The sequence below is a fragment of the Echinops telfairi genome, unplaced genomic scaffold, assembly GCF_000313985.2.
Source record: "Echinops telfairi isolate 266 unplaced genomic scaffold, ASM31398v2 ScPeMD7_26;HRSCAF=91, whole genome shotgun sequence".
NCBI classification, from domain to species: Eukaryota; Metazoa; Chordata; class Mammalia; order Afrosoricida; family Tenrecidae; genus Echinops; species Echinops telfairi.
The window spans coordinates 5436205-5460248 of record NW_022103923.1 but is presented as its reverse complement, the minus strand read 5'-3'; the positions used below and the strand labels follow the sequence as shown (position 1 = coordinate 5460248).

Here is a 24044-nt window from a genome sequence, read left to right as displayed (position 1 = left end):
AGATGGGAACTATTTACTTTGTGCTAACTTAAAAGTGACCTCAAAGTCCATTAATAAAAATGTGTAAATAGCCAATTCATTTGGTTCAACTAATTTCTTAAGGCTGATTTCTGCAGTTATTCGTTTTAAGAATGTCAAGGGGAAAAAAAATGTCAAGGGAATAAGACCAAAGGCGAAGGGTTAGCACCACACCTTCACCCTTGACTTGTTCCATTCTTTTAATCCCAAGATTCCTAGATAATAGACTGAAATTACTAAGTTTTACATGTACCTACTTCATTCTGTTCAATGATCTTTCAAAGACTATAACCCACATTAGCTGATTCGGAACCTGGTTTTTCTTGCCATGCACATATTTAAAAAACCCTTACTGGCTATCAAACTGGTATTTTCGTTTGTTGTGAATATTCATGGTACTGGAATAATTGGTCAGCACATAAGAATGTTCTGGGCAACAACCAAGAAATTACATCTTACAAATTTTCAGGCAAAAGCACAACTTTTATTTTCATCTCTCCTAATAAACCACAATTGACAGCAACAAAGGAGACTGTGCAGTTCAACTTTTTATTTTAATAAAATCAGAATATGCACAGCACATGCAGTGCTAGCATCTAAACTAATACAATAAGCAATTACTAAAGCTACAGTGACTTGAGGGTCAATCTTTACATTCAGCAAGTTTAGTTTAAACCCATTCTTATGATTTTTAAAACATTAACAGAAAATATTGCTTGCCAAAAACTTGCTCCAATGCTATTGCTGAATGCACAAGTCACTGACTATGCCAATACAACAAAGATAACCACATGTTTGAGGATTGCAATGTGCCAGACATTCACTGAAAAAAAAATACACACAACTAAACAAAACTCACGCAACAAACATCTGAGAATCTGGACACTTCGTATCAGTGTTTTGAAGTGTTTCATTAATATCTTAAGACAAGTGTATCAAAACCTTGGCATGTTTTAATTTCAAGTCGCCAATTTTGTTTTTACTAACATCAGAAAGTTATGGCTACACTGCCAATGCCGGGTCTGCTTAATTTGACTTAAGAGTTTAATATGACTTAACATTAAAAGCTCACACTACCCCGAAATATATAATTTCACGCATACGGTGACATTCAACATTCAAGTGCCAGTGTTTTTGTACTGTCTTTTGGTCAAGTTTCTTTAAACTTTCAAAGAATCACTTTTAGGCTTACAAAAATAAATATTTGTCAAAATGTTCAATAAATATTACATAAAACTAGCAGCAAAAAGTATCTAGAAATCTGTCGTGTGCAAATAGTTTTCTTCCCTACTATCATTCCCATGGTCCCAAATAAATTTTAGAATCTAGTCCCATCCCCTTCCTAGACAAGCTGCGTTCAATCTCCAAGAGACAAAATAAGATTGGAAGTTTAAGGACACGCACACAAGACATATATATAAAATTCTCTGAATGTGCAATAAAAGAAGTACTTTGTAAAAAGTTATGGGCAAAATGTACAAGGGCCTAAACCTAGACTAATTGAAATAGCACCATAACAAATGACCTCAATACTGTCAAGTGCACCTACTTAATAAAAGTTTTAGAACAAGGCACAATACACTTGAAAATCTATTGCACTTTAGGAAATTTTTGCCGTCTTCCTATGCCACTGTAAAAAGATTGAGCGTTTTGATCACCGCATTCTGGCCATAAAATTAGCACAGAATTCCTAGTGGCAGAGGCATTTTAGTGGTGGACAATGCTCATCTTTGGCCAGATTTAGCATAAACAGACTATAAATACAATGGAAACCTATGCAACTAAAACTGACTAAACTGCACTGGATAGCAGAATTGACACCTTGTGCAGTTAATGTACATATTTCCAACCTGTGTGATCTCAAAAGTTTTCAGTTTGTTACTCTTCTGGAGCCATTTTTACAAAGTCTATATAGTAAGCCAGTTTAACATCTCAACGCAGCTTGAACAGAGTAATGTGAATCGGCATTTAAAAGAAAGCCTGCTGCATTAATTCTTCCTGTTCATACCCTCTTGACCAAAAAACATCAACACTAGCATGCGTTATTAGACCAAAAATCATCCAGGGCCCTATAATGAGGGCTGGTCATTGCTGTGGTCAGCCATTCTACCATTTCAATTTCGTTATGGCAGGCATTTAAAAAGTCTAAGTAGATGAATTCTCCTAAAAACCTATTTCAAGTTATCAGACCTTTAAACTTTCCCTGTAATGTATGCCCACATTTGGCTAGCTCATAATCAATGATCTGCCTAGACATTGAAAGAGGAATTGCTGTATTTACTTGCATTAACTTTGAAAACAGTGCTTTGAATGTATGCATGTATTCATACATCACCTCATCATGACTGGAATGGCTTGTTTAAAGACTATCAGGTTCTAAATACCTATCCAGGATAGAGTGAGCAAATCAGAACTTTAACTTAATACAGTTTGCCACATTAGAAACTAATTCCATTAATATGCTTCAAGACGTTTGTTGTTTGTTTTCTCCCAATCTGCAAGTATTCAAAATGCCCTAATGCAGGCTACCGCATAAGTTTTTTTCCCTTATATTTATGGATGAATCGATGATTCCTGTTAAGTTGTATCACACCTGTGTGCCAAGGTTTGATTTTAGCCCAAGTTCAGTATATTTATTTTGTCAAAACAATTGGTATCTTGAGCATTACTGAGCCAACAGGACATCAAAATAAAAAGTTGTCTAAAGTTAAAGGCACAGTACATTAACAAACAAATGATCCTCAGTCACAAAATTATAAATGCAGTTTGGGATGGGGGTAGGCGGGAGGGGAGTTAATCCAAACTACAGCAATGAAGTCTTTAAACCACCTTCCGAACAGGGCTGCTGATTGTTCCTTTCTTTTCTTCATGTGACCTTGAGCTCCCTTAAAAAAAAAAAATTTCAGTGGAGAATCACAGCTGGTAATGTACTGCGAGTTCTTGAAGCTACACAAGGTATAGTCTGGCTAAGTTACATGTGGTTTCCATATTAGCTTGTTTGGCAGGGTGACCCACTACAAAGCAGGCTCAGTTACCCCACCAGTCAACCCCTTGGGAGTTATAATTTCCTCCATATCCGTCACTGTTGTAAAAGCCTCCATAGCCACCTAGAGAAACAAATACAATCAAGTCAGTCAATCAAAAAACAGACTTCTTTCTTTAAACACTTTTAAAGACCCAGGGGGATGGACTGAAACATGCATGAAGGGAGACAGCGGATGGGGTTAAAATATGAAAGTATGCTTGGAATTAAAAAAAAAAACAACCAACAAATGGTCATTACCTCCACCAAATCCTCTGCTGCTCCCATGACCACCTCCACCACTCCGGCTGCTGCTTGCACGGCTGCTACTAAAGCTGGAACTGCTGGCTCCGCTACTTTGTCGGTAGTCCCTGGCACCGAATCCTCCACTGAATCGACTGCTACAAGGGAAAAGAAAAACGATGGTCCATGAAGATATCAACTCAAACAACTCCCTCCCTGGGAATATTTTTTGTGTGATACTTCCAAATGCTTGAACAATAAAAGGGTTGGTTCTAACTTGGCTGTTACCCTTTCTTTCAATGGATCAAAGTATAGGCAGCCTCAGAAAATTGGGGTTATTAAATATTTGAAATGCTAACCCCTACACTTTACTTGCCCAGAGCAAATAGCATGAAGTACCTCTTAGAACGCCCACGACTGCTCCCCTTGTAGTGGTGTTCAAAAGCCATATTTTCTAACCAAGATGGCACCTCTTGTTTAGCTTCAACAAGGAGATCCAACAAATCCTTTGTTATGTTTATATTCCTCTCATTGAAGAATGAAGTGGCAAGTCCTGAAACAGTTTAAAAATAGGTACATGAAGCAACTTACTGTCCCTATGAAATATTAATACTGAAAGTTACAATTTATCATTTTAAAAGATAAAATCCAATTTCAGCTATTTTCACTGCTAAATGTAGTTCCCATTCCTTGGAATTAGACATGCCAATATTTAAGATCCTGATGTTCCTTGCTGCAAGCGCGCCAATGAAAAAATGGCAATTAGATCAAACACTAAGACCTTACCAAGGTTCCCAACACGCCCTGTACGGCCAATGCGATGCACATATTCTTCAATGTCACTTGGCAAATCAAAGTTGATAACATGCTTCACATTTGAAATGTCCAGTCCTCTTGCAGCCACCTGGAAAATAAGGTTAGTTATATATGGCCCATCTTAAAGAATACAAATGTGTGAACACTCTGAATTTGAAAATATACATAGACATACTGCTGTAGCCACAAGGATTGGGCTTTTTCCTGAGCGGAACTGGTGAAGGGCCTCTTCTCTATCTCTCTGAGATCTGTCTCCATGGATACTGGTACAAGCATATCCTTCATGGTATAAGAAATCTTCCAGAGAATCTGCACCCTTTTTGGTCTCCACAAACACCAAGGTCAGTGAATCCTGGCCTAAAATTAAAAATGTTAAGGTTTTTGTTATTTAAGTGGCTTAGCTCTCTTTGCACTTAAACATACCCAACGGTAATGATCTAAGCCAACAGAGTGAAGCAAAAATTACTTGTAACCTTACCTGTTGCATTTAGAAGGTCAAGCAGAAATGACCGTTTGTCTGAGTCTTCCACCCAAACCACTTTCTGTGTGATGTTTTCGGAGGTAGAGCCCACTCTGCCTACTGCCAGAAAGATATATTCATCCAAAAAGTCACGAGCAAGCATCTGAAAAGAAAAAAAATATATAATGAGTAAAAAGAATTAACTATGGAAATAAGCATTCTTGAAGAATTAAAATTTGCAGATAGTACCTGTATTTCCTTAGGAAAAGTAGCACTGAACATCATGGTGTGGCGAACGCCCTTCGGCGGCATGGTGTCTTGTTCAACTATACGACGGATCTGGGGCTCAAATCCCATATCCAACATTCTATCTGCTTCATCCAACACCAAGTACCTGTCATCAAAAGTAAAATTTAGTAAGTAAACAAGCGGCCATCCAGCTCAGAAGCAACAAAGCCCACCAGCCTGTGCAATCACAAGGTGTCGAAGGGATCAGGTATCATCAGAACAAAAACTATCGTTGTGAATGAGGGGGGAGTGCAGAGTGGAGACCCAAAGCCTATCTGTAGGCCATGGGACATCCCCTTACAGAAGGGTCTTGGGGAGGAGACGGGCCAGTCAGGGTACGATATAGCAATGGTGAAACATACAGTTTTCCTCTAGTTCCTAAATGCCCCCCGCCCCATCATGATCCCAATTCTACCTTACAAATCTGGCTAGACCAGAGGATGTACACTGGTACAGATAGGAACTGGAAACACAGGGAATCCAGAGCGGATGATCCCTTCAGGACCAGTGGTGTGAGTGGCCATACTGGGAGGATGCAGGGAGGGTGGGGTGGAAAGGGAGAACCGATTACAAAGATCTACATGTGACCTCCTCCCTGGGGGACGGACAACAGAAAAGTGGGTGAAGGGAGACGTCGGACAGGGGAAGATATGACAAAATAATTCATAAATTATCAACAGTTCATGAAGGAGGGGGGAGCGGGGAGGGGAAAACAAGCTGATGCCAGGGGTTTAGGTGGAGAGCAAATGTTTTGAGAATGATGAGGAGGGCAAATGAATGTGTAAATGTGGTTTACACAATTGATGTATGTATGGATTGATAAGAGTTGTATGAGTCCCTAATAAAATGATTTAAAAAAAAGAAAAGGGGTAAAAGTAAAATTTAGTTTAAAACCTTAAGGGATGAAAACAAAAACCATCCACAATTCATCCAAATAGTCAACCATTTCGCCTCATAAACTACATACACACAAAAATTCTTGCCAAATTACCAGCTTAACATAGCCAGATTAGCTCCTCTTATTTGTAGGTGATTGTATCAAAATGTAACCCAATTTGCTCACATTAAAGATTAAGTACAAACCTTTTGCAAAGTTACAGATAATTATTGCTCTCACTTTGAAATTCAGACAACGCTAATACCACAAAGCCAAACAAATGGCATCTCATTTGCTTAAACAAACAAATATCTCCAACATACTTGCAGAAGTCTAATCCAATCTTGCCTCTTTCCATCATATCCACAAGACGACCTGGAGTAGCTACTAACAAGTGACACCCACGTTCCAAGTCTCGAATCTGCTGGCCAATATCGGCACCTCCATACACCACACAAGGACGAACTCTTGATCGGTATGAAAACTGAAAGGAAAGTAGGTTTTTTATCAGCCTTACGAGTTCAAGAGTTTTACATGGTCATAAAACACTTCATGGCAACAAACAACAAAGGCAATAATCACTATTATAAGATGCACGTACTTTTCTGGCTTCTTCATAGATCTGCACTGCCAGTTCTCGTGTGGGTGCCAACACCAAGGAGATGGGGTATTGCTTGCGGCGCCCATACCTTCCATTCTCCTAAGAAATAAATGGGAGGATTATACCCTTAAAATATCTTTTCGCTAACTAGATTGGACTTGCCTTAGCACTAGTGTTAAAAAGCTCAACTATTTTAAAGTTTCCTTCTATTTTTTAATGGTAGCCTTACCTTCATGGCCCTCAAGGCATCACCTGGACCATCTGAATAGATCTGACTCAAAATAGGCAAAAGAAATGCTGCAGTTTTCCCAGATCCTGTTAAGACAAGAGTGATGCAATCAAATAAGGCGGCTCCGCTTATTTTCAAATACTGTTAAAAGTGCCGTTAATTTGTAATTTTCCCAAATATTTTAAAAAAACGTACAGTTAAGCTAAAAATGCTAAGTGACTTTGCTAATCATATACAGCAGAGATGAGAAAATGAAGGCCCAGCTGGTCAGTTTGTAAAGTTGTATCGGAATGCAGCCAAGACAGTTCAGGTACACATGACTGTGTAAGTACTCCTGAATTCCCTGTCAGGTGTTTTACAGAAAATGTGCCAGTTATTGATAATTTTTGTTTGTAGAGTCCCGCAAGGATTTGCCCTTAAAAATGTAATTTCCTTACAGTACGTTATACTGTTAGTCCATAACACATAGCATTACCATCTTTCCTTAAGGCAGCAGCAAAACTATTAAATGATTTTGGTTCTGTATATTTCTTAAAATGGGACAATTTTGAGCTGATACCAAGGGCTCAAGTAGAAAGCAAATGTTTTGAGAATGATGGCAACAAATGTACAAATGTGCTTGACACAATGGATGGATGTATGGATTGTGATAAGAATTCTATGATGAGTTGTATGAGCTCCCCAATAAATGATTTTTAAAAGGGGGGGGGGCAATTTTACACTGCCTTACATGTTGACTAAATCCATATTAAACATCCTTTAAGTCAAAGCTTCTAATTATCCCTATTCCTAAGACAGGTGCTACCTTCATTCATATCATAAAGGGATCCTTACCCAAACTACATTCCCTGTGAAGCATGGGTTATTTGCTAATTTTAGCCTTTCTACTCCATAGTGTTGTACGTTTCCGGAACTAAAATGCAAGTGGCAATAAAGGACCCAAAGTCCAATGAGCAAGTTATTCATCTGGCTATTTTTTATTAGTCACATTAAAAATAGTAGGTACTCAAGCTTCCCCATAAAATCTAGATAAATCCTCTTTTCTACACAGCCCAGTTAAAAATCATCTTAACAATTTTAACTCGCATTAATTAGGTGATCTTACCTGTTTGAGCACAAGCCATCAAGTCTCTTTTTTCCTTGATGATAGGAATGGCATGCTTTTGCACTGGTGTTGGGCGAGTGTAACGAGTAAGCTCAATGTTTCCCATAATAATTTCTCCCATCTCAACATCACTGAACTGTCAAATTCAAACAGGTTTAAAAGTTAGAAATGCTTATCTGGTTCATTCCTCTCTTACCCTAAGACAGACATACAAGAATGGAAAACAAACCACCTTTATGTAATACAGTTTTCAATTCCTTTGATTTCAAATAAAAGAAAAAAAATCTTATTTTGAGAAAAGTCTTTATGTCTAAACCCATCTCTTCAATTTTGGGCTGAAAATTTAGTCATAAAAGTGACACTGGACTTCTATGAACAAGACCCCATCTACACTGCCTTCAATGTCTCAAAAAAGTTCAGTAAAAATACGTACACTTTCAATATGTGGAGGACAGTTATTGCCTGTTGCCTCAACTGGAATGTCATCATACTTTTCAAAGTTAATCCCAGTGTTGCCTCCAGAAAAGAGTTCCCTAAGAATAAAATATTGGTTAAGTTTCCTTGTGGTTATAACTAAGCAGTATGGCTTGATCACCACTGACATACACTTCTAAAACTTACTGTTCCAGGCGTTCACTTGGTGGAAGTGGTTTTGACCAATCATCTTCATCGGATTTGTCAGACCAGCGACTGTTTCCACCACGTTCAAATTTGCTAAAGCCACTCCTGTCCCCACGACTGCCAATGCTATCATAGTCACTTCGTCCACGATCATCAAACCTGAAAAGCACAAGCAACTTCTTAGAATAGAAATAATGCTGAAGTAAAACTCTGCCAGGAAATCAGGTGAACTACTCTATCATGGCTAACCTCAAATTAGATAACCAGATTGTATCATTTATAATAAAACATACAAAAAATTGAAATTAAGGGCTCAAGTAGAAAATTGTTTTGGAAATGATGGCAACATATGTACAAATATGCTTGATACAATTGATGTGTGGAATGTTTTAAGAGCTGTAAGAGCCCCCAATAAAATGATTTTTAAAAACTGAAAAAACAAAAAACCACCAGGTCTTAAATACTTATAATTAATAAGTAGCTTAGACCTCCCTTTAAAAAATGCTTGTACAAGAATATTTAATAAAAGAAAACATACTTTTCTGATGAGGGCAATGAATGTACAAATGTGCTTTACACAATTGATGTATGTATAGATTGTGATAAGAGTTGTATGAGCCCCTAATAAAACTATTTTTGAAAAAAATACCCAATTTTCAACTGTCCCAGTTACACTAGGACGTCACACTTCATGGGCAAGTTACTTGCATGACAGACTTTGGTTGGATAAAAGGTAGAAAACAATCTTACCTTCATTAAGATGTTTTTAGTTTTAGGCCTATTTGTGAAAACTCAGGACACAGGACTGACCACAGCTCTTAGGTGCATGAGGTCAATTCACCATGCTCATGCAATGTAATAAAAAACACAAGGTGTTTAAAACCTGTCATCGAGAATCCCCAAAAACCTCAACCTAATTAGGCCACTCAATATATGAATTTACTCCTTAATAGACATATAAAATTGGAGAAACAATTTTTATCTAATTTCTGTGAAACAGGTCCAATTTAGTAAAGACCTCTTACAGCTAAGAAAGCACAATGATTAAGCAGACATTTTGCTTAGCACCAAACAAGGAGGTTGATCTATATTAAAGGGGGTGAAGAATGCGAAAGGGTTAATAAAAGTACAAGAATGAAGAAAGTAATTATAAGAGACCAAGTTCTAAATTGCTATTGTATACACATATCATGTGAAAGAAAAACAAAACATAGTACTTGCCTTCCTCTTGACCCACTTCCACGATCACTGAAGAAACTAGACTTGCCCCTGGAATCACTTCGGGATCCAAAACTGCTGTATGCATCCTTATCCTTACTGGAACTCCACCCAGAACTGTCTTTATCGTAGAACCCTTCAACAGTAAATAAAAAAAAATTACAAGCCCACTTTAGAAATCAACATGCTTTACATGATTTTCTATCTCTAAATGTGAAGCCCTCAACACACTATACTATCTTGCTGTTATGACCAAAGTTCTGTGGAAATTGTAGCACTAGAAGGGAATGTTAACTTACATCAGCATTTAAAAAAAAAATCTCAAATTCTCTCTACTAGAACATGCACTATAATGAACCAAGTACTATGTTCTAAATGATCTGTGATCATCACGATTTTGTCATTTTATAGACATGAATGAGTTTTCTAGGAGATAGTGTTTCAATTTCTTTGAGGCAGTAGTCGCCCAAAGCATTCCCAAGTAGGTCAGTATGCTTGTTTAAATAAAAATACTCTGCAATTTTCAGAATAAAAGCTCTGAGAATGGTGCTTGGTATACACAAAATACACAGAAAAAGGAAACCATCTCTCTATACTTCTGCTATGGACATTGTTTCTAAGATATAGGTAATACATATCCTAGGTAAGAGGGGATGAATTAGGGTATAAATTAGCCCAATGGCAGGTTTAAAGGGTTTAACTAGAGTCAGTGACACCTTATTAAATATTCAGAGATAGTTTACAAGTTGAAGCTACTTTCCTTCCTTCTGTTCTATACCTCCCGCTACCCATCAGCCTTTGCTAGCAAGAATCACATTAGATCTCTTCCAGCTCCAACTCTGAGATACTGCCTTCTCCAAGGGGGGAAGGGAACACTAAAACATGAATCAGCATCAGTTAGTACATTGTAAATAATGTCAACACCAGTTAGTACTTTCTAAAGAATACTGAGAACTCTCGCATTGATTAAACCAATTCTGCAGCAGTGTAAAACTTTTAAAAAAAACCTTAAAATGGAGACTGTGACTCACCTCCAACTTACTGGAGAGCTCTAAATTACAGCTATAATCCATGGACATGTTGGCTATTATCTTTCCTTTGCCAAATTGAAACCACTGTGAATGTTTACACACACAGTAAACACAAGACTAGTGAAAATGTATAAGGCATGCCCTTTACCTCACAAGAGGGTTCAAGAAATGTCCTCTAGGTGACATTAAATGACTTTGCCCCAAATTAATAAGTCCTAATATTTAGCCAGTCCTGACAAAAGATGAGGTGAGCAGTGTGTCTTTCTCTCTCCCTGACACTCATTAACTTCAACACAAGGAATTAGATCTATGAGATGCTGTTAAGTAAGAACTTACCTTTAGAAGTTTCTCTGTTCCTTAAGTGGGGAGGAATATAGCGCCCTTCTAAAAGAAATAATAAAATTTAAAGCCCTAAACCCAAAGCTTCCCACCAAAATTTCTATTAAGATTCTTGGAAAACATCATTAACATTCCAATCAAACTACTTATATCTGGAAATTGAAAGGGGAGGGGGGCAGAGCATCTAATTTCAAATAGACAAGTGCTCTGTGAGGATATCTTAAAAATTCGACTTGGAACCCAAGCTGAAATCTCAAATACATTTAACTAGCCACTAGTTACGGCACACATTTAAAAAAAGAGGCCTGCTGTGATTTCAGAGAATTTATGTAATAAATCATGTTCATTAAGAGTATTCATTGTTTCTGGTTTGGTAAGGTAAATATAACTAAAATGTAGAAAAAAAACACAAATGTTGTAACTTCAGATTCTACTGTAGACAACAAGCACAAGCAATGTGCAAGGGGGCTTCAAAAAGTTCAGTCAAAGCAATGTGCTTTATTACTAATAAATTAACAATTTAACATTTTCACTTCTGGATCAAATAATCAATTTTCGAGGATTTCTATTAAAATGATTAATTCCTAAAAGATTCTTAAACAATGGCAAATAAAGTGAAATTTTAAAAATCAACAATTAATTTTGTGCCCCGCCAAGGTCCTCCAGTCATTAAAAAAAAGGGGGGTGGTGTGTGTTGTGTTCTGCCTAAATAGTGTCCCTCCCAAGCCTAAAGTCCACACCCACTGCTATCTTTGGTCGAGACAGGAAGAAGCTGCAGGTAAAGCCGTCTGTTGCCCAATAGTGCCTCTTAACACTAATCTTTAACAAGTTCCCCCTACCCCAAATGATCACACCCAAATTGTCTCCCGAAGAAGTTTACAGTTATAGTTCTCAATCTAGAGATAGTAACTGGATTAATAGTTACTCAGTTATGCCAGGGGAGGTTAGGGAGCTAAATATTGAAAATAAAACAATGTTCTCTAAAATTTATTGTGATGGCTGAACTAAAAAATTTAATTCTAACTACCACTCCAAGATTCAGTGTAGACTGAAGTATCACTTTTATTAACTCTCCCAAAGATCTGGCTACTGTATAATGCTCCTTTAATGATTAAACATTTATGCACCTTTTTAAATTATTAAACACGTTTACTCAAGAGAATCAACTAGTGCCAGAAAGGATACAATGCTTTTAGATGGATTAGTCTACAAATTCATTAAAACTGGAAGGGATGTGACTACATTTCAAGCAAGTCTAATGAAATACTTAACAAATCCAGTTTAACTTACTGCTGGCTGTACTTCCTCCACTCTGATTATCCGAAGAGTTCAGGTCTAGGCCAGCAAACTAGAAAAGAAAATAGTTCTGAATCATTATACTGAGAAAAGTTACTGTTCAAAGTTTCCCGTTTGTCTAAGTAAAATTCTTAATGATGAATGTGACAAGACTACTACTTAGCAATCAATGTCATACCGCAGAAAAGTGCAATCCAGCAGAAAACATGTCCAAACTTCATCTAAGAGATTGTTTCTCAAAAAAAAAAAAAAAAAGGATGGTGGTGGTGCTGTTTTCTCTATGACTTCTTCACAGTAAAGGCTCTTAATCATTAAACAAAGGATCTCTGGTGTTCAAGTGGTTAAGCACTCAGTGGCTAACTGAAAGATTGGAAGGCTGAACCAGTGGTTCTCAACCTTCCCAATGCCATGACCCTTTCATACAGTTCCTCATGTTGTGGTGACCACCCCCCAACCATAAAATGATTTTCGTTGCTACTTAGTAACTGTCATTTTGCTACTGTTATGAATCTGGCGACCCTGTGAAAGGGGTTGTGACCTACAGGTTGAAAACCGTGTGGCCGAGTCTGCTTCTGTTAAGATTTTATTAGAGCAGTCAAGCACCTCTCTTTATTTATAGGGTCGCTATGAATTGGAATCGACTTGATAGCACCAAACAAAGAGTTAGTTCATGGATGGCCACTGCCTGGAAAACAGCTCTCTGCATACATGGTTGGAATGATTCACAACACCCAACCACCACAAAACTAAAACAAAAAAAAAATTTAATCTTATATCTAAATCATAATACAATCTCAAAGACAAAAGATTCATTTGGTTTTCAATCCAGCAACTTTCTACTTTGAATTATTTTAAACCTAAAATTTGCACCTGAAAATGCTCAAATTCTTAATTGTCCATTTCTTAGCTCTTTTCCTAAGGTTGCCCAAGTATTTATTAACCCCCCCCCCCCCGTATTTGTTTTTAATTAGTAGCATTCGGACACTTCACATACAACTGCGCCACTCCATTCTTTCAACTCTCTTAAGAGGGTGGTGGTATTTTCTTGCATTTTAACAAAAAAAAAAATTCAAGCATGATTTTGGTCAGAGCTACTTAAAAAAAAAAAAAAGCACAATGCTCTTTTAGAGTTAAGATATTTCATTGCCCCCAATCAACTTCTAGCCATCCCCTTACACTGGCCCACAGCCTAACATACTTACAATTTTATAATGACTAACCAGGAACTACTTGGAAGAAGCACATACACACCCAGAAAGCCAAACCCAGTACCATAGTCAATCCCAAATTGTAGCAACTCTACATTAGGTTTCAGATATTACTCGACATCGGTGGTTTTTTAAAAGGCCCTGAATTATCACAGAATATCGTGGCCACTTGTTTGCAAAGGAGAATTATACCAAAAAAAATTTTAAGCCTATGTTAAAAGCTCAAAATGATACGGTTCAGTTGAAAACACCAATGGGGATATTGAACTTAGCAGTGCTGTGCCTTAGAAAGAAAAGAAAAAAAGATGGCTATGGCACAACATCGGTTCCAGAATTTCCATAAATGTGTCAATTTTTTAATTATGAAATACTTTTATTAGGGGCTCTTACATCTCAACATAATCCATACATTCATCCATTGTGTCAAGCACATTTGTACATATGTTGCCATAATCATTTTCAATGTGTCAATTTTCAAGTTAAATTTGTTTCAAGTCTAAATCAGGTTCATGCCTGTCTAGAATCTTTTTAATAAGGCACCATTAGATGGAAAATGTTGAAACCAATACTCCGTTCTACATCCAGCAATTTGAAAAGGTTATGGTGATTCAACTCGTTAAAAAATCTAGGGTAAATTCATTTGTCCCTGATTAGCGTTCCTGAAATCGACTCCCTTTCCTGTAAATTGCACTGGGCAAATGTAACACAAACACTTTTTTTTAGACCCTAAAATTTAGAGGCTCCAAAGGGTATGCTCAGAGACCCCAGGTGAAGCTTGGGGCTTCAAAGGAGAGGAACTTCCAGCCCCCTAGGTTAAGTCTCTAGTGCCCCTCGTCCTCGGATCATTCTCTCCTCTGCCTCCCTGGGACAGAAGATTCTAGTTAAGATGACAGAACCCGAGACCCGACCTACTTAAAAAAAATTCTACTCCACGGGCAACAAGTGATCAACAAAAGGGCTTATTTTCTCTTAAACCACGTTCCTCATCATAGGGCCACTGTGACTCCCCCCGCACAGGGTTGGGGGTTGTTTCTGGAGGGTGAGGAATGGGGTGGGGGGGGTGTGTTAAGTGTCGTTTGAGCCCACCAGCGACTCCGTGAGGCAAAGATGGGTAAAGATTTTATTTCCAGCCTTAGAACCCCCAGGGGCACGTAGCTGTTCTTTCTATAGGTTCGCTATAGCTTTGGACGACTCAAGCCCAACGGATTGGGTTTGAGTTGGAAGTCACATCACGTTTTCCTCTGGCCGATCCCGGAATCGAACGCCACAAACATCAAGATGTATTCTTCCAGGCGGCGGCACCGCCCAAAACAGCCCGCAGCCCTTCGCAAAATTCTACCGGGGCTATTTGGACCGAGGGCGCAGGAAAGGCGTCCAGCCGATCCCTGAATTGCCCGGATGTTCCCCCGCCGATGATCACCCCCCAATCTCTCAGAGCCCAGCGCCACCGCGCACGCAGCGGCCCATGGCTCCCCCCACCTCCTCCCAGAATTATCTGCGTCACAAAACTTTCCACTCCGGAAACGCGGCCGCGCGGACCGCCGCGCTGGCCCTGCGGAAACCGGGTTGAACCTAGAGGCATGTCGCTCCAGCGGAAGGAAGCCCAGGAAGATACAAAATATCCACTCCATTCTTTCTAGCCTCTCCGCTCCGTCGTTCCCGCTAGTGGGCCGCGGCGCCAAGCAGCCACACAAAGGAGGCTGCGACGCAGGCCCCCCCCCCCGCGCACGCACATTCCACGGCCGCAGTCCCCCACAGAAAACCCCAGCCGCGATTGCTGCGAGGCTCAAAGTGCTCGCGACAAAGGGTCCCCTTTCGCGCTCCGTCGCGCCCCCTCCCCCTCCCTCCCGCCGAGTAGCTAAAAGGGCTCGCGCGTGCGCATCGCCCGCGAGCACGCGCCCCCTCCCCCCTCCCGCCTGCGCACGCACACACAAAAGCCGCCATTGTGCTCAGCCCGGGGACAATACCCCCCGGCCAAGTCGGGACCCCAGCCTAGTCAACAGCCCCAAACACCATTCTTACCGCCTTCCTGACTCCCCCCCGCCCCCCGCTGCCCGCGCCGCCATGACCCGGCGCACTAAGATATATACGTTCGAATACTCAGAAAATGGACACTAAGGCTACGAATTAACCCTGCGCGATGACTAGAATAAATGGGTTACGTGAGGGAATCCTGCAGCAACGACAGCAGGCTCACGGTAGCTTACCTGCTGGTCCAGCCCGAGCGCATTTTCCACCGCCACATGACTCATCCCTGAAGAATACCGAGAACTCGGAGTCTTCCACAGCTGAACGAGCGAGGGTGAATACCGCGAAGAGCCTCTCACGGGAGAACTGCGGGTCTGGAGCGCACGGCGCGGCCACGGACCTAATATACCCACACGACAGGCTGTTACGTCAGCACGCAAGACGTGTGCCCTCCCCCTACCGCTACGACTTCTGCCTGGCTACTGTGTATTCGCCTAGTCCTACCCTCGCGGGATTTCCTAGTCAGTTCCGTTTGCTCCGCTTCTCTGGTCGATTGACCTGAGAGTTCTCGGAACGCCCGGGGTTTCGCTTTCCTGGTTTACCGCTGCTATCCCAGGGTTTGAAATTCTCGAAACCTCGAGAGAATTCGTCGCCTTCTGCGTTCTACCATCAGGGAGGCCGTAAAGTTTATGCCTTTGATGTCCCTATTCCTCCATAGTAACCTCCAGTTGCTTGCCAGTATTCGCCCCAGATAGGTTTATTTCAACCCTGCCCCGACTTGGCTATACTGTAATTCCACCCACCCCCCTTTTTTTTTTCAGCCCTCGCTGTGACTCACTTACCCTGGAAATTGCAGTTAAGCAAAAAGAGACTCGAAACCGAATGTCACGTGACCGCAGGTGCTGAACACGGTGGCCATTTTGTGCAGTAAGAAACTGACTTAAATGGAGTGCTCAGAATCAGGGGGAGGAAAGAAAGGGGAGGAGAAAGAGGAAGGAGGAGGACCAGAGGGGAACCGGGACCCGGGTTGGGAGGGAAGTGAAAGCGAGCGAGACTGGCCCGCCCAGCTCCGCGTCGTTGCCCAGGCAATGGGGGCGTGGTTTATGAGCTAGCGGGCCCCTCCCTTCACCCGCTTGGAGCGCGCGCTCAACTCTCCTCCCTCTGTCCTTCTCTCCTCTACCCTCCCCCCGCCCCCCCCCCCCCCCCCCCCCCCCCCCCCCCCCCCCCCCCCCCCCCCGCCGCGGTAATGAAACAATGAGACAATCACGCGCTGATGGGTATCTAGTGTTATGCACTGTCTCAGGACTCCAGCCCTCCGCGACAAACCAGCTGCGGGCTCTAGTTTTGGCCTTTATTTTCCCTGCCTTTTTTTGTTTTGTATTGGTTTTCCCAGCGCTGTGCCCATCAGCACTGCTCCGCTTCCCCCAAAGCCAGGGAACCCTGGGATTATGGCTGCCTCTCCTGGGACCCAAGGGAATCGGAGTGTTTGCGACTGGGTGGAATCGTCCTGCCTAAGAATTGCGACGAGATTGGCGGCCTGGCCTTGAGATGACACTCAGGTTGCTGCAGTGGGTGGTGAAAGGAAGGACTCCCTCTTGTAGCCGCTGTACAGGCAGGCCACCGCGCATCCCAGCGTGAGTGCCACAGGCCCTTAAATAGAAAACGTGTTCACTGGCAAATCCATGGTTCTTATAAATGCTCCCCCCCCCACTTCTAGCCCCAAACCCTGATAGAATTAAATAAGACGTAGGATTGTTGGGGTTTTTTCCCTCCACCAACCCCCAAAGGGTCTTCTGCTGCCAGAATTCAAATAGCTTGTTCTCATCACATATTTTACCGCATACGTAATCTCTCTCCCTTTCCAAAATTTAAAGCTAAAGCAAATTCAAATGATAGAGTAAGCAAGCATATAACACCGTGTCCTGGGGCTAGTTGCTTAACTGCTTTGGGTCCGAATTTCCTCATTTATGAAAGGAACGATCCTGTAAAAGACTCCTTTTTATAACAAATCATTTGTACAGTCCTCTTTTTAAAAAATAATTAATTTTTAATAAATCATTTTATTGGGGGCTTGTGCACCTCTTATCACAGTCCATTCATCCACTGTGTCAAGCACATTTGTACATTGGTTGGGTAAGGCCCTCTTTAACCACCTGAAATACCAAGTCTTAGAGAAACCTAAACCCACCCACCCAATTTCAGAAAACATGACCTAAAGAAATTAAAGCAGAATGCTTTAAACATATGTGTGTTTTAGTATGTAAATACCCCTGCAGGACTAACTGATTAAGAGAGATTGCCCCAAACCAAAAATCCAGCCAAACAAACCCTCTGCTATGGCATCCATTGGGACTCACTAAAAAATATCTCACTGGCATTGAAGTATTTACTATTTACGGGAGTAGAAAGCCATGTCTTGTTCTCGGGGAACCGCTGGTGGTTTCTCTCTCTGACCCTGTGGATCGCAGCTCTACCCATAGACGACCCTATGGTAGGGTTTCCGAGACTAAATCTTTCCAGGACTACCCGGCCTTATCTTTTTCCAGCACAGCAGAAAACCTTATTTTTCAAATGGTGAACTCATGGGTGAACTTTGTTTGAAACAAGTGTTTCAAAGAAAACACTACACTGTTTCCTTTATCTACTGCTTGCATTCCTGAGAAATTTTGTGTGTAGCAAAAATACTTTGTATTTATATGTAGCAACTATTTGTTCTTGACTCAGGTCAGGGTGAACAACAGTTTGTTTGCGTCCAGGGGATCAGTTCTTTGCTGTGTGGGACGATCCTGTAGAAGTTTAACATGCCCCACCCTGCCCACCAACTGTAGGAACTTTTCCAAGTAATTTGTCCAATGCCCCCTTGAGACGGACGAGGCTTAAGGACCCCTAGGGCTATTGCAGCCCTGAGATGTGTGGGTTCTCATTGGAGCGGATGTGAGGTGTGCTCTTGGGTTTTACTTCGGTTTAATTTTTATATAGACTTGGGAAGACATACAAGATCCCTGGCAGTGTAATGGTAACTCATTGGGCTGCTAACCCCAAGGTCAGAAGTTTGAATTCACCAGCCTCTCCCAGAGAAAGACAAGGCTTTCTCCTCTCAGAGTTAGTCTCAGAAACCCACAGGGCCAATTCTACCCTGTCCTTTGGGGTTGCTGTGAGTCCGAATTGCCTTGATAGCAGTGAGTTTGGTTTTTGAGAGAGTAGACACAAGTCCAAGATTCAGAAGCTGTGTGTTCTGACAGCTCTGCAAACGGTATATAGCAACAACCGTTTGCACTAACTCCACTAGGTCTGGGTTTTTTGGGTTGTGGTTTTTTTTTAGCTTTTGAATAGAGCCAGTATACAGCAGATTGCTATGAGTGTACCTAAATGAAAATATACAGCCATTTCTTCTTTCCAATTAACCTCTGTGCTCATAAGCATACTCAGTTCAAACCACTAGTGTGTTTTGTTAATCAATATATTATAATTAGAATATCAAATTGGAAAAGAAGCCCGGAAACCTGTAAAGCTTTGTCTTCAAACACACTTGGCTCAGAAAAAGAATGATGTCAGCCTGGAGGCAGCTCCCTGAGCCAGCCTTTGCAGCACTCCCAATGCCTCTTCCATTAAGCTGCATTTGCATCCCTTCTCCACGCAGCAGTCACTGGCACATTTTCTTTGCAGTGACCTAAAAAGGGCTGGGAATGGCTGAGAGCAGGGACATTGTTTTGGCTTGAGTTTTTACATGCTCACTCTGATCAGTCCTAAGCATTTTCAGTGTAGTGCCCATCTTGGTGCAAATACACTGCCTGCACCCACCCGCATCCACATCCCCACTGGGGGTGGGGGGTGGGGGTGGGGGGCAGTCAAGTGTTCAAGAGCCAAAGAACTGGGGTCAGACAGCAGGCCTGATCTCTACTCAGCTGCTTACAGGCTGCGTGATGGAGGGCAACTCACTTGTCATCTCAGGTCCTCCCAGTTCCTGTGATGCTGGAAGAATAGGCACTTCTGCCTCACGAGGTACTTGGGAGTCAAGGACTTGAACCTGAAAGTGCTTTGCAAAGACTCCCCAAGTGGAAGAGCACAGTAGCTACAAGTACACATGTTGTTAGTTGCCAAGGAGTCACATCCCACTTAAGGTGACCCCAGGTGTGTAGAGTACAACTACTCCGAAGGATTTCCAAGGCTGCCACCATCAGGAAGCAGATTGCCAGGCCTATCTTCTGAGGCACCTCTAGCTAGGTTCAGCCCACCAACTGTTGGTCTAGAAGTGAAGCACTTACTCATTTGCACCACTAAGGACCTCTTTTGTGTTTACATAAACAGGTCTATCTGCCTCTTGTTTCAATCCCTTCTGCAGAGCAGGTAGCTCTGGGCACCAAGCACCCACTGTTCAACCCTCCACTGGAACTCTTGTACTGCAGTTCGGGGTGGGTTCCTCTCCTGGAGGACTGTGCAAAGTGTGATCCGTCCATCTTAAGACGCCTAAGAGATGTTTGATGATGAATGCATGGGCAGAGCAAATGCATACTTCCACCAATGGCTTTAAACCGTCCTGGTGGTGCTGTCAGGAAAGCTTTGGACTGCTAACAGAGATGTCCAAGGGAAGAAGAGGAGGCTGCTGTCTCCTCCCATCAAGATCTGCAGTCCCAGAAACACTATATAGGGTCACTGTGAGTCGGTATTGAATCCATGGCAGTGGGGTTGGTGTTTGGGTAAAGGCTTTAAGCCAGTTTCATCATCACCCTGTTAGCAGGGCAGTAGACGGAAATCATACTGTCGTGATGCAAATGAGTAATGTGTCCAAATACTCTGATAGTGAGAAAAGGAACAGTAAAAGGAAGTCCAACCTACAGAAACATCCAGACCTTTAATGAGTTACACAGTTGCTGGGGCATTTTAGCAAGGGCCAGGGCAAGACCTAGGTTTAATTGACCCACACTTCTCTGTAGTGAGGAGCCATTAGTGGTACTGTCAGATGAGCAATGGAGACCTAACATGGAGGTTAGCTGTTCAAACCCACCAGCTGCTCCCGGGAAGATTTACAGCCTCAGAAACCCTAATTAAGGTCACTATGAGTCCGAATGGACAGGACAGCAGTGGGGATGGGAAACAAAGTTCAAAGAGGGTGGAAGTCCCCTGTAATCAGAAAGCAAATTATAGGTGTGGCAGGAAAAGCACTTCCCTGCTGTGTCTGCTTTTATGTATTCAAGTGTAATAGCCTTTTTAGATTTTGTGTTTGTTTTAGGGTTTCAGATAATGCAGATTACCTTCAAATGGCAGATAATTTATGGTAATTAGAAGAAAAAAAACTCTCTACTGAGAAAAGAGATCTCAGACTAGGCTTCTGCTATAAAACCTTATTCTTCAAGGATCAGATCCGGCGCGTACAAACCAGTTGCCATCTGATTCCAGGTGACCCACGTGCGTCAGAGAAGATGTGTAGCAGATCTAAACCCCATAGAGTTTTCAATGGCTAATTTTTCTGAAGTCGATCACCTGGTCTCTAAGGTGCCCATGGGTGGGTTCAAACTGATGACCTTTGGTGTAGCGGCTGAGCATATTAACCATCTGCATCACCCAGGGACTCCAGGGATGTTTGAGGTACTCATATTTCCAAGTAGATCTTTCTGTCCACAAAAATGGCAAGATCAACAAGATTATATCAGGGGATGGGCATCTGTATTGTCTTAATTAGTGTTCTCTGTTTTACTTCTCTGGGTTCTAATATCCATCACTATGCTTACTCAGAACTCACAGAAAATGCATGATGAAAGCATTTGTTAAGAAGAAAATACAGGGAATCCAGGACGTGTGTGAGTGGCAAAACAGGGAGGGTAAAGGGAGAATGGGTAGGAAAGAGGGAACCGATTACATGGAACTGTGTGTGACCTCCTCCCTGGGGGACAGACAACCGAAAAGTGGGTGAAGGGAGATGTCGGACAGGGCAAGATATGACAAAATACCCATTTATAAACTATCAAGGGCTCATGCGGGATGGGGGAGCGGGGAGGGAGGGGAAAAATGAGGACCTAATGTCGGGGGTTTAAATGGAGAGAAAATGTTTTGAGAAACGATGTACAAATGCGCTTTACACAATTGATGTGTGTATGGATTGGGATAACAGTTGTATGAGCCCCTAATAAAATGTTAACAAAAAAAAAAAAAGAAAACGATGATAGCAACAAATGTACAAATGTGTTTGACACAATGGATGAATGTATGGATTGTGATAAGAGCTGTAAGAGCCCCCAATAAAAAAACAAAAAAAAAAAGAAAGAAAGGTAACAAAAAAAGAGCTGCTGATACCACAGGCTTAGTAGAAAATAAACGTCTAGAAAATAATGATGGCAACATATGTACAAATGTGCTTGATACAATTGATGTATGGATTGTTACCAAGAGCTGTAAGAGCCCTCAATAAAATGTTTCTTTTTTAAAAAAGGTAACAAATTGTAATGCCAGTGAGAAATGCTCAGGTTGAGTTATCAGTACATGCCATAAAGTCCTTTCTGGTCTGCTGATAAATGCCCAAAGGATTATACCACTTTGCAGTAAGGCTCAACCCAAAGGAGCTCAATCTCCATGGGTCAGCAACCCAGCTCCCTGAATTTAGTGCCCAGGGGCACTCCACTCCAGTAAACCTCAGCCCCAAGGCAACTCAGCTGTACTTTTGTGGGTCAACAATCCCAACTTCTGCTACCAAGTGTCCAGAAGCACCTGCTCCACAAGCCAGCTTCCTGCACAAAAACCCTCAGCTTAACTTGCTCCATGGGTGGAGAAAGTCCATCACTCTGCTCCATGCTCTGGCTCCTGGTTCTGCTGCAGCTCCTCTGATGTGATATCTGTCTTCTGGATCCAGGAGGCTCACCGCATAGGGATCTCTGGTCCAGGAGGTAGGCTCCTCTCCTGCCTCTTGCTGGTAATGAGATCCCTCCTCCTTCTCTGAGGGCCCATTTTATACAAAGCAGGATGCCACTCACAGGTGAAACCTTTCAGTATCTTCCCGCACTTCCTTACCAGATTTATGCAGGGAAAGGTCGTCTAGTGGGAGTTAGAGACTTTTGCTCGGAGAGCCACATTAAATAATTCACTGCCCTTTACAGACCACCTCCTGGTTCTTCCACCCATTGTCCTTTCTTTCTTATTTACTTATTTGCACACCCATAAGTTTGTAAGCCAGCCACTTCATATCACTAACACTGCTGAGAACTTTTCCAAATGAAAGAGACATAGCAGGGAAGCCTTGGGGAGAGGCTTCATGCTGGATTGAAAGGGACCAATAGGTTGCCTTACCTTGGGGAAGAGACCAGATTCCAGGCCCTGTCTTGGGTCATTGTTAGGTGCCATCGTGAGTTGATTTCGACTCACAGCAATCCCATGTGGCATACTCAAACTGCCCCCATAGGGTCATCTTTCTTTATTGTGCACTAAGTGAAGGCTTGCAGAGCGCATCATCAGTTTCCTTCCACTCATTCACACACATTGGGTTTCACCTCAGTGATTGCCATCCCACCTGTTCCACTTCCTCCCAGTGTCTCCTGTTTCCTTCTTCCCTAAGACTTCGGAACTTTGTCCTTGGGTACAGGCGATCCTTTTGAGCTCCAGTGGTTGCTGATTCTAAGATGTGTTCCTTACTAGTTTTATTGTTCCCCTTAGAGACCTGTCTATTGTTTGGCTGAAAATTGAGCTCTGGGAATAAGTTCTGTTCCAGATCTCCAGGGTGACTAAGGGTCAGGGTTTCTTAATTGTCATCTTTAAGGAAGCAGGATTGTCAGAGCTTTCTCTTGAAGCACTGCTAGGTGAGTTGGAACCACCAGCCTTTCAGTCAGCAGCCGGCTAACCAACCAGGGCTCCTGTGTCTTGGGTACCAGGGGCATTTCTTGTTGTTAATCTCTCAGGTGATGTGAAACAAGGCTAGAACCATAAAGTAGGCCTGAGGACTGGGCCCGTGCTATTGTAATCTCATGAGTTGTATTCAGTGGTGCGATTAAAATAACTTAACAACTGGTTCACTGCCCTAATGACCACTTTCAGTATAAATAAAAGATATACCAAGGGGAAGGGATGCTAAACAATGATTGTAGGGAATCTAGGGGGACAATAGACCACATTTTATGTACCTGGGTAGACATGAATATGTTTCTACCCAACTCTCAGTGAACTACGCCATGGATTAAGTACCATGATGACCCTTGGACTCTGGCCTTGTGGGCAGCATGGCATCCCCCAGGGGCCATAGCACAGGGTCTCAATGTAGAGGCCCGACTGACTGAACTGAGCCGTGCCTCGAAGCTGTCTGTATCATTGGACTGAGGACTGGGATACTCTGATGGGAGAGGAAGCACAGCAAGGCCACCCTGGGACTGTGGAAGTGGCTGTCATTGGACCTTGGGTGGGACCCCTGGCTTGGTGTGTGCCAAATGGAAAGGGACCCAGAATCACCATGTATTTAGTACCTCAGTGCTCCCCTTACATTGATTTGATTTGATCTGTTGGCCAGGGACCTGAACTTGAAAGAATTGATCCAGGAAATTTCCCCCTGGCACCAATTCCCATGCTCAGTGTAAACAGAGCTCATTTGACTTGGAGATCGATCTGTGCAGGGCAACTGCACTCACACAGACTCCCCATATTGACACTGTCTTGAGTTCTGTGTCATTGGAAATATTGTTGATGTTATCAATGAAATACCCCAGAGGTGTGAGTGACAATGTTTTTC

General features: G+C 42.1%; 1 protein-coding gene across 2 annotated transcripts; it reads right to left on the bottom strand.

The window, feature by feature from the left end:
- Positions 1-480: 480 nt before the first annotated feature.
- On the bottom strand, positions 481-16241 carry DDX3X (DEAD-box helicase 3 X-linked). 2 transcript variants are annotated; one of them, XM_045289385.1, is made up of 18 exons: positions 16183-16241; positions 15580-15740; positions 12159-12216; positions 10866-10913; positions 9502-9634; positions 8281-8439; positions 8093-8192; positions 7660-7795; positions 6555-6640; positions 6326-6424; positions 6048-6208; positions 4809-4953; positions 4578-4722; positions 4275-4456; positions 4070-4187; positions 3683-3836; positions 3302-3438; positions 481-3125 (listed from the first exon to the last, which is right to left on the bottom strand). In XM_045289385.1, the coding sequence occupies exons 2-18, from the start codon at positions 15622-15624 to the stop codon at positions 3046-3048; spliced, it is 1986 nt and encodes a 661-aa protein (XP_045145320.1). In that variant the 5' UTR covers positions 15625-15740; positions 16183-16241; the 3' UTR covers positions 481-3045. The 2 variants fall into 2 exon arrangements, with proteins under 2 accessions (XP_045145320.1, XP_004714627.1); XM_004714570.3 differs by having other exon boundaries at positions 3302-3441; positions 16183-16238.
- Between the last annotated feature and the right edge of the window lie 7803 nt (positions 16242-24044).

Coding starts and splice junctions, on each gene's coding strand:
- DDX3X (XM_004714570.3), bottom strand. CDS start 15,624: ATGAGTCATGTGGCGGTGGAAAATGCGCTCGGGCTGGACCAGCAG. Junction 8,440..9,501: donor GGAAGTGGGTCAAGAGGAAG/GCAAGTACTATG, acceptor TGTGCTTTTCAG/GTTTGATGATCGTGGACGAA. Junction 6,209..6,325: donor TCTATGAAGAAGCCAGAAAA/GTACGTGCATCT, acceptor CTTTCCTTTCAG/TTTTCATACCGATCAAGAGT.